The sequence below is a fragment of the Anastrepha ludens genome, chromosome 3, assembly GCF_028408465.1.
Source record: "Anastrepha ludens isolate Willacy chromosome 3, idAnaLude1.1, whole genome shotgun sequence".
NCBI lineage: Eukaryota > Metazoa > Arthropoda > Insecta > Diptera > Tephritidae > Anastrepha > Anastrepha ludens.
Window position 1 is genome coordinate 108,833,487 of NC_071499.1, and position 10,916 is coordinate 108,844,402.

The following is a 10,916-nucleotide window of genomic DNA, read 5'->3' on the forward strand; positions in this document are numbered from 1 at the left end:
ACTTGTGGAACAACATCAAGACGCACACCACAAGTAGGAGGAACAGCTCGGCCAAACAGCCAAAAAAGGGTGTACGCGCCAACTATATACATACATATATATATGTATATATATATATTTGTAGGTGCCCAAAATTATTCAAAGCTGTTTATGTATTATCATATAAGTCTTGATTACTAGATGACACTGTGCAACAATTTATGACGAAAAGATTGTATTCGGGGGAAAAACTACGAAAATTTAAGCTATGCTGATTTTACGCTTGGTTAGTTGGTTTGGGGATCGCATAGATTTGATTTTTGCAGCTTTTACCACTGGTATTTTTTTTTTATGCAAAGTGTCGTTTGTTGGCTGAAAAGTTTTATTTCGAAAGGAATCTACTTTGAAGGCGATATAGAAAATTTGAATGAATAATAATTTATTTTCTTTACCAGCTCACGGTGCTTTTTTTAACGAAATTAAAAAAAAAAAAAAAAAAAGAAGAGAACAGCTGATTTCTGCTTTTCCGCGACCTACGCCCTTTGTTAAATGCCTACAGCGACGAGTCCGTTATGAGCAATTGAAGTATTAATTAACACTACTTAGCTTACCTTGCACGCAGTTTACTCCCGTAATGAGTTTCCGAAACTTTAGAGATGACTAGACAAGTTTTATTGTCTAATAATTCGAATTTATGGTTCACTTATTTAATACAGCTATTATAACATAACTACTTCAGTTTGCAATTTTAATAATTTTTGCACTCTTCCATTCCTCTCTCCTTCTTGCAGCTTCTCAGTTCGCTGGCTACGGACTTGGATATTATGCTGAATGACCTGAGATCATCGCCTGGGTCAAGACTATTACCGCCCACACACCATTTGCATCAGCGCAGTGCTTCCAACTCCTCAACTGCCTCATCGCCATTGACTATTGGTGGAGTCGGAAATGGTGGTGGTGGTGGCGGGCAAATAACAACCGGTTATCTGCACAGCGCTTTGCGCAACAATCACAATAATCAATTTGGACAACAGCAATCGAGCGCACAACAACAGCAACGACCAACGCCACAGTTGCAACAAGAGAAGCGACAACAGCAGCAGCCGTCAAGGCAAACAGCTAAAGCGCAAATAATACCAGCCCACACGTTAACGGCAACGTCAGCAACAACTACCATAACAACCACAACGGCGTCCATAACGTCAATACCCCAACGTTATAATCGCTATCAATACCAACAACAAAAGCAAACACAATCGCATCGTTGCTGTGCCTCAGCCGCCAATGCATGCAATCAAACGAAAAATCGCAATGCCACAGCCACAAAAACAACAGCGGGCACGGTAAAATCTACAACGCCAACCACAAAGACAACAACAACAACTACAACAACAACCAATAGTTCAACACGCAATCAGCAACGTCTCAATCAGCATGCAGCGCACAGGTTGCACGCGAACCCAACCACATCCACCAACATTCACTCCACCACTGCCTCCACCACTTCAACAATCGCTAGCCGCCAAACGACCACCGGCGGCGGTTGTAGCGGATGTGAATTGGTGGCAACAGCCGGAAATGTTGTGCCAGTTGCTGGTGATTGCGTTGTTGGTGCGACGCATTGCAATGGACTCTCAGCCGATGTGCGACGCATAGAGAAATTGCCATTGTGGTCGTATCAGCACAAACAGTTGCAGCAACCGCAAAAGCTGCACGTTAAATTGCTGCAACAACAGCAACGTGCCACAAAAGCGATTGCCGTTATGCATGCGGCAACAACAACAAAATCAAATGCTACATCTACAACGGTGGTATCGGGCCACAAAGAAGACGCGGTCAGTAGGACGCACCATTTGGGTGGCTGCAATGCGTCAGCAGGAAATGCTATTAGTGGTGGCCTGTATGGTGGCTCAAGTGGTCGCGTTGAAAGTGCAGTTACAACTAGCAGCGTAACAACCCTCACAACAGCGCATGTGGTTGACTATACGCGTGGCGAAGGAAATGGAGCAAGTGCTAGTGGAGCCGAAGCATCATTCCGGATGAACTGGTTGCAACCGTCTACGATATTTTATGGGTGAGTAAATGGGACTCATACATTTAGTCGTTATATATGAATATTTATGTGCGTATGCAAACAGATAAACCTGTAAAATAGTTTCTAACTAAGTCCATGTATACAATAACTGAATTGCTAGAAATGCATATAAACTCACAGCAAGTAAAGAGGCATCCTGGGTAGGATGAAGCCGAAGTTTCATGTGTCCAACACATGTGAAAAGTGAAATTTCGCGGTACACTGCACGGTCGCTAGAGAGTTCGTAATTTTTGTGGAAATGTTCGGCGGCAGCGATAATCCCACTTCTAAGGCGCCCGGAGATGGGGTTGACTCAATCGGCTGGTGGTGCCCATTTGCCTCCTGTTGCTGATCCTTTCATTGTTACTACTGTTATTGCAGTTGCTTTTTATTTGTTTGCCGTATCCAAATGTTTGGTACGTGTCTACCATTCGGAAGTGCGTAGGTTCAAATCTCCGAGGACGAAATACTAAAATTATAGCTGTCCTTCGGCAGACAAATGCAAATCTCCGACAGTATTTCCGCTATGAAAAAGCCCCTAATAAAAAACGATTGCCATTCGACTTAAGACTTTAGGTTTCTCCAGAAATAGGAGAAGGACCTCGGCCAAACACCCAAAAAGGATGTAAGCCTGAATTGTATTTATATGTCTATCGAAAAAGTGCGTCAATTCCGTCTCGTGTCAACTTATGAACGCCGGTCGAGCACAGCGGATTGCTCTCCTGACTCCAAACCTTTCAATGGATATGGGGGCGCATAACCCTCCTGGATTGGGTGCTTGCAGTTTTTAGCCGTCATTTTAAAACGGTACCATTCCTCAGGATGAAGCAAAGTGAAACTTCCACTCAGTAACTAGATCCGATTTGGGATTCGACTAAATCTCTGTATCACATTTAGGTGTCTGCGCCAGCAGAGCGAATTTTGGTGAATTTTAACTACTACAGACTACCTCATACTGTGACAAAATATTTACCAAGATTTCTTATCAACGTACCAAAATCGTACATCTCTTGAGTCTTCGGGATTGCGTAGAAAATAGATGCTGGAGAGAGGAGGCTGATTTTTCTTAATTTTGACTTACTTAGCGACTTTTTCGTACAGAAAGTCGTAAATTTTCATTCATTCAAATCTGTTTAGCCTTTGAAATACCGCTGGATGAACAAGTCATTCGGGAAGAGATCTACTGAGTAGCAAGTTTCCTGCAAAACAGTTATACCACTTATATAGGGTCCGCCATATAACTTTACGGAATTAAAAATGCTATAAAAAAGAAACTACTCAATATTTTTCCAAACTGTTTTTTTTATTTTGAAGTACAATCCTTCCAGTTAATGATGGAACACAACTTCATTCATATGGCTGCCTCGGCTAGCCATGCACCATCCTATACGATCTGTCCAATTTTTCAACACATTTTCGATTGTATGCGGCTGTATTTCAGCTATGACATCGCGTATGTTGGTCTTCAGTGCATCAATTGTTGCTGGTTTGTTGGCATAACACTGGTCTTTGACGGCACCCCAAAGATAATAATCCAACGGCGTCAAATCGCAGCTCCGAGGCAGCCAAACGATATCAGAATTTCGGCTGATAATGCGATCTTCGAAGACAGTGCGCAAAAGATTGATCGTAGCATTCGCTTTGTGGCAAGTAGCGCCATCTTTTCAAAGTAATGTCGCAATATTTCCCAGCGTTCTTTGAGCGTATACACAGCCATTTTCGTTCAGCGGAAGAATAAAACTAATTTTCTGTCAAATCAGATGACAGCTAAGTGTTACCATTCTTCAAATAACACCTAGTTCAAATCCGTAACGATAGATGGCGGGCCCTGTATATTTCCATGACCATTAGCGACCGTATTGCAGTCGTTATTTAAAATTTTGTCGTTTGAGTTTCAGGTACGAAGGTCGTTTGAAAAGTCCGCGCAAAGTCCGAAAGAAGACACTACTGGCTCATATCGAGGATAGATTTGGTTAGTGGCATCTCACGGAAGAACCCACGCCAAGCTTCACCCAGAACGGTATATTTCTTTGTGTTTCGGTCTATTTCTTCTTTATTTTGAATTGAGTAAGTCAAGTGATTTATTGTGATAAATTAGGGTTCAAACTCATTTCACATATCCCTTATGCTCCAGACTTGGGTCCCTCGCATCCCTCGTTCTACTATTTGTTCCCCAATTTGAAGAAATGGTTGGCGGGAAGAAATTTTTTGTTCAAACGAGGAGGTGATGGCAGAAATTAATGGCTATTTTTCAGGCTATTATTCGGAAGACATCAACAAACTAGAGCAGCGTTCGACGAAGTGTATAAGCTTGAAAGGAGACTATGGCAGCAAATAAAAAATGTTTACCCCAAATAATTAAGCAAATTTTATTTTTGCACGGACCTTTCGAATCACCCTCGTACATGATCAGCGATACTTGAAACTGCTATGTGTCAGTATCAGTTTTTTCATTTTTTATTAATTTTCTTAAAAATGGCTCCATTTAGATGATTTACGTCTATTATTTCGATTTTTTTAAAGTTACCTATGGATTTTAGTGGTAGCTGAAACTAGTTTTTGTTGAGATGGACTTCATTTCAGTGTTTCCCAATAGCGAAATACGCAGATGAAGTTTGCAGTTCCAATCTCAGATTTTAGTTCCCGATTCCGTAAACTTAGATTTCTTCAGGTATACCGAAGAAACCTGCCTATCAGCGCTAAATAATTGCTACTTAAAGGGGTTAGTCGCTCACTAAGCAAGTGAAAACACCATCAGTCATAAAGGGAGACATAAAATGCCCATTTATTTATGCCTATAGATGATCAACGCTGAAGTCTTATTGAGGTAACGTCCTTAGATATTGTCCAAAAATCGCAAAACTTAAAGCGAAAGAAGCACGTTTTAAAAGGAAATGAATCGCAGAGGTGTTTTAAGAATCATCTACGATTATTTTGACCATCGTCCATGACCATCTTTTTATGTTTCGCGCCGGCGGAAAATTACTGCCGGGAGTGCTTAGGCCATCTCAGAAGCAACAGTACGCTTAGTGCTCACGAGAGTTTTGGTTTCTGTTTAGTGAGAATAGGATTGAATTTATGAGCCGAATTAACCGAAATCAATTCCATCTAAAAATTCAACTTTCTTACGTTTGACTGTTTTGTGGCACTCCATGTCTTTGGTATTACTATTCCCGGGGTGGTAGCATAAAATAATAGGTATATTTTTAAAAATTCAGAAAATGAGTTCTAGTAATCTTTTCTTACACTTAGATGCCCTTAAAAAAGTACTTGGTATTTACTTATATGTATGTACTAAAAATATCTCAGCCACAAACCTCGCTCATGTTTGTTTAATTCTCGTAAAGCAAATAAAATAAATTTCGTATATCTATCCAACCTTCTTATTATAACTTTATATTCGAGTTCAAATAAACTAAAAGTTCTCCATAACAAAATGAGCAAATCTTCCAATTAAACTGTTGAATCCTGTCAACATGTCCAACAGCTTGAAGGCTCTTCCCCTTATTCATACGTGCCACACGAACTATTTCACAAATGATTATTGTTCACCTATGCTGCTGCACGTTTATATCTGCTGCTGTTTCTGCCCTATCTTCCAACTCCAAGGCAAACTGGAAATTGAGTGCGTATAGCCGGCAATAAATCGAACTAGTTTCGAAGTAGCACAGAGTTGGATAGGAATGGTTCACGACGTATTCCCTTGTAACTGTTTAACTATGTTTATAAGGACATGCCCAACGAAGTGGGTATTGTTACCCTCTGTGAAAACTTTGAACGAACTGGTTTCACAGTTTTTTGCATTAATTTCTAAAGGAAAACAAGGCAAGAGTGCAAATCTTAAAATTATTGAAAATAAATAATTCTAATTATTGCTATACTAGTTAAAAATAAATAAATAAGGTATCATATTCCCTTCAAGAGGTTCTCTCAAGAAGTAATTTTAACAAATTTTCTTCATTATTTTATGGATTGGAAATGTATAATCATTTGAGAGTTTTTAAAACTTCTAGAAATTATATCGTAGAGCTTTCGAGAAAGGCTGTTTTGTGCTATTACTTTTAGGCTTTGACTGTCGCTGTCACCGTGAGAGTGCACAGCCTACGAGTGCAAGACCGACCACCAACTATTCAACTTTGCACCGTTTTACACCAGTTCGGACACGTATAGTAGCGGACCAAACCTTTAGGATACTACTCAAAGTTTCACAGCAGGGTACACAGAAATACACATAGTTTTTATGCATATGTGCATACCCTGTAGGTAAAACCTAAACTAGGAAATAAAATTTCTGGTTCACCACTAATACTAATATAGTCTAAAAATTTTAGTACCAGTTTTCGAACTATTAAAAAGGAGTACATAGCTGGTTTTCGTCTGTTTTTTAATTAATTTTAACTCCGAACTGTCGAACGAGATTCAAAGTGTGCTAAAATCTGTAAATTTTACTACTATTTACGCGTGCAGTGTGTGGTAGATCTAATCTGAAAAATTTCGTACTAATACTGAACAATCATAAGAGATCCGAAGTAAACTAAATAAATGCCGTCTGCCGATTAGTACTACTTGCGAATCATTGGAAAATCATTGGATCCTTCTGTGGAATTTAGTGAAAAAAAGAGTTGCATCGAGCACTAAATCCTAAATGTTAGATTTAGTACTAATACCAAATAATTGAACGGAGAGTGGCAGATCCCATATTCGAAATTTAGTATTTATTTTGAACTATTAAAAACGCGGCACCGATATTACTAGACCGATCCTGTCGAATATAGTAGGTACTGACACTGACCTTTTGGAAAAAGTATTCCGAATATACCAAACTTTATTCGTCGAATTTAGTAATATTTCCGAACTATTGTAGAGGAATGTACAGCGTACTTGGTCACAGCAACGGTTTCAGATTCTAAAAAAAGATGTACAACATTTAAATCCCATTCGCTGAATTTAGTACTAATTAAGGGCCTGCAGAGCGTACAAGATCGCATCTATCGAACTTCAGACTATCGCAAAAAAGATCTAGAACATATTAGATCTAATCTGTAGAATTTAGTACTATTTTAGAACTATTGAAAAGATATGCACAGCGACTAGACCTATTAGAAAAGGTATCCAGAATGTACTACTCCACATTCTTGGAATTTAATACAAAGTTTTAACTACCCGAAAACCGATGTAGAGTTTACGAGACCAGATCTTTCGAGTTTAGTACTAGTATCGAGATATTAAAACAAGAATACGAAGTGTACTAAGTCTCAAAACCTTAGTACAAAAACACTTTAGAACTTCAAAATATATTTTTCAGAGTATTCAGAATATACTCCGCCACATTCGTGGAATTTGGTAGTATTTATAGTTTTGGACCACCGAAAAACAGATGTGGAGCATACGAGACCAAATCTTTCGGGCTTAGTACTAGCATCGAGCTATTAAAAGAATAATACGAAGTGTACTAAATCTCGAAACCTTAGTACTAACAACTTTAGTACTCCAGAATATCTTCTTCAGAGTACGCCGAATATACTACTCCACATTCTTGGAATTTAGTACTAAGTTTTAACTACCGGAAAACCGATGTAGAGTATACGATACCAGATCTTTCGGGCTTAGTACTAGTATTGAGCTATTTAAAAAATAATACAAAGTGTACTAAATCTCGAAACCTTAGTACTAACAACTTTAGTACTCCAGAATATCTTCTTCAGAGTACGCCGAATATACTACTCCACATTCTTGGAATTTAGTACTAAGTTTTGACTACCGGAAAACCGATGTAGAGTATACGATACCAGATCTTTCGGGCTTAGTACTAGTATTGAGCTATTTAAAAAATAATACAAAGTGTACTAAATCTCGAAACCTTAGTACTAACAACTTTAGTACTCCAGAATATCTTCTTCAGAGTACGCCGAATATACTAATCCACATTCTTGGAATTTAGTACTAGTTTTGGACTACCGGAAAACAGATGTGGATCATAGGAGACCAGATCTTACGGGCTTAGTACTAGCATCGAGTCATTAAAAAAATAATAGGAAAGGTACTAAATCTCAAAACCTTAGTACAAACAACAGTAGTACTCCAGAATATCTTAGCTATTAAAAAAATAATACAAAGTGTACTAAATCTCAAATCCCGAATTTAGTACTTGTTCCGAGCTATGGAAGATTTCAAAATACACCAGCCGCTCATATGCGAAAAAGAAGAAAGAAATCAATCGCAGTTCTAAATTAACTATATAGATGTGAATGACCGGATTATCCTGCAGGGTACGCTTTTGGGCAGGCAAATCCTTCAAGATCATTTATTTTTTATTGCTCGTAAAGCAACATTTTCTAGTACATCTTTTCTGGTAGCCTCATCGAATAACCATAAATGCTTGCTTGCAAGTTTGTAGATAATTTTTGACCGCGTGCATGTGTGTGTGTTCCCACATGTACTGCACAGATACTTACAAATGCTTGTTCGAATAAGTACGTATGTATTTAGCTGCGTTGTCTATGTCTGCATGCCATTGATATTATGCGGGTGGATTTCTTAATTTTACAGTTGCGTGTTGCAGGACGGACGATGGTCTCTTTCTCACTCGCCCTCTGCTTTATGTTTTTGTCTTTCGTACCTTCGAGCCTCTTCACGTCCTTTGAAGTTCTTCGCCGCTTTGGTGTGTTTTATTGCTTTTTGGCTCTTGCATTTTTTATGAATTATATTTACACTTATTCCCTTCATGTGCAATGGTTTTCAAACTAAATGGTAGACAAAGCAATTGTTGCTATTGTTGGTTTACCGTATGTAATTGCACTAAAGTTCCCTACGCTACAGCGATTTTTATGTTGGCAGATATTCCTTTATTTTCTTGCACTCGTCCAGCTATGTACCACTAGCCTTGCTTGTTAGTTTTACTATTGTTATTATTAACCTGTTTGTTGTTGCAGCTTTTATTGTTTTCGCATTTGTTGCTGGGCATCCGCAATTACGTTGCCGTAATGTAACCCACATAGTTCAACTATTTCATGGTATTCGTAGTTGGAACATTTCGAAGAAGCTTCGGTTTGCTCTCAAGTTTTGCAGCGTTTGGTTCGCTGTTGCAGAGAGTCGTTGAGGCAATTGTGGCGCGCGTCCAGCAGCGTTTTGGCGCTTGAAGTCCTTGTATGCACGCTTCCTCTGCTGAGATGTGCACGTTATTGATTGAATTTTTAGTCATTCATTTAACGTTTGGGATCTTTGCTCACCTCCGATGGACAATGAAGACGACAACAAGTCGTGAGTTGCTCATCGATGGTGTCACACTCACAAACATAATAAATACCTGGTGTTTTTGCGCTTCCCTGTGGCGAATATATGATTGAGCGAAAGCAGTTTTAGTACGAAATTGACTCGATTTTGACTAGTTGTAAATGGATCACAGTTGTATACTTTCAACCAATATGTTCGTTGTTGCTGAAGACCTAGCTTGTTTTGTCCTGAACGTGCCAGTTTTTATTTTTTCTAAATAAAGTATTGGTGAGGCTTTATTTTTGAGTGCTTTTATTTTGACCAAAAAAGCTAAGAGAATCTCTTGTTTTGTAACATGAAGCATCAACCCGTCAGACTTTGTCGGAGGTGACAGAAAAGGATATGAGGAGATGATCAATAGGAGACTGTTTTGGTCCTAGGTCCCCTTAGGCAGTGATCACGACCACCACGAAAAAGGGAGCTTTTGCAAGCATTCAACAATGGATGTATGTATCAACTTCGTTTTCTCTATCGAGTCCTGTGCTCGAGTCCTGAACTCTTTCGAACCAAACTGTGCGGATTTTTATAACAATTCATTTATCTAACCATTGCCATCTGCAATGCTAATATTTCGTTCAAGTTCTCTCTACAGTTAAGCTTCTTCATTAGCCTTGCAGATGTAGATAATAAAAGTTATTTCAAAAAACGCGGCTATATGTTGTTCTAAATTAACACAGGTTTCACAATTTTTATTCAAAATACGTCTTTAAAGAATTATATATGAAATTTAAATGTCCACCATCAGTACGAGGTGTGTTCAACAAGTATCGCGAAATTGGTGTTTTTTCAAAAACTATTTATTTATTCATTAAAATCTATTTTGCCCTTTTCAAAGTAATCCCCATGAGATATTATGCACTTGTGCCAACGTTTTCTCCAACCTTCGAAGCACTTCAAAAAATCATTTTTTTTATCTTGTTCAGCTCCTCCTTCGATGCGTCTTTATCTCGTCAATCGTAGCGTAGCGTCGTCCTTTCATGCGCCTCTTCAGTTTCGGGAACAAGAAAAAGTCGCAGGGGGGCCAGATCTAGGGAATACGGTGGCTGTGGCATCATTAGTGTGTTGTTCTTGGACAAAAAGTCGCGCAAAAGCAACGATGTGTGAGCTGGTGCGTTATCGTGATTTGTTCTTCCACAAATCTGGACGTTTCTAGCGGATTGCTTAGCACAAATTGCGCATAACTTGCAGGTAATATTCCTTATTGACCGTTTTAATTTGTGGCAAGAACTCATGATGCTCAACGCCCCTGCAATCGAAGAAAACGGTAAGCAAAACTTTTACATTCGACCGAACTTGGCGCGCTTTTTCGGTCTTGGTTCGTGCGGCAGCCTCCATTGAAATGATTGAGCCTTGATTTCCTCGTCATAGCCACAAACCCACGATTCGTCACCAGTTATGCCCCTCTGGAGCAAATTTGGGTCGTCGCGGACAGAGCCCAACATTTAATTAAAAATGTTCATGCGCTGCTGATTTTTGTCGAAATTGAGCAGTTTTGGTACGAATTTTGCGGAGACCCGTCTTCATGCCCAAATCATTGAAAAAATCGAATGGCACTAGCCAATCGATATGTCTAGGTCTTCAGCAACTTCTC

General features: G+C 39.1%; 1 protein-coding gene across 1 annotated transcript in view; it reads left to right on the top strand.

The window, feature by feature from the left end:
* Positions 1-2,057, top strand: part of LOC128857654 (protein sprint-like) — a 124,054-nt gene extending 121,997 nt beyond the window's left edge. Inside the window, exon 3 of the mRNA XM_054093402.1 lies at positions 771-2,057. Coding sequence (XP_053949377.1) covers positions 771-2,057 — 1,287 coding nt within the window. The remainder of the gene's footprint in view (positions 1-770) is intronic.
* The last annotated feature ends 8,859 nt before the right edge of the window (positions 2,058-10,916 follow it).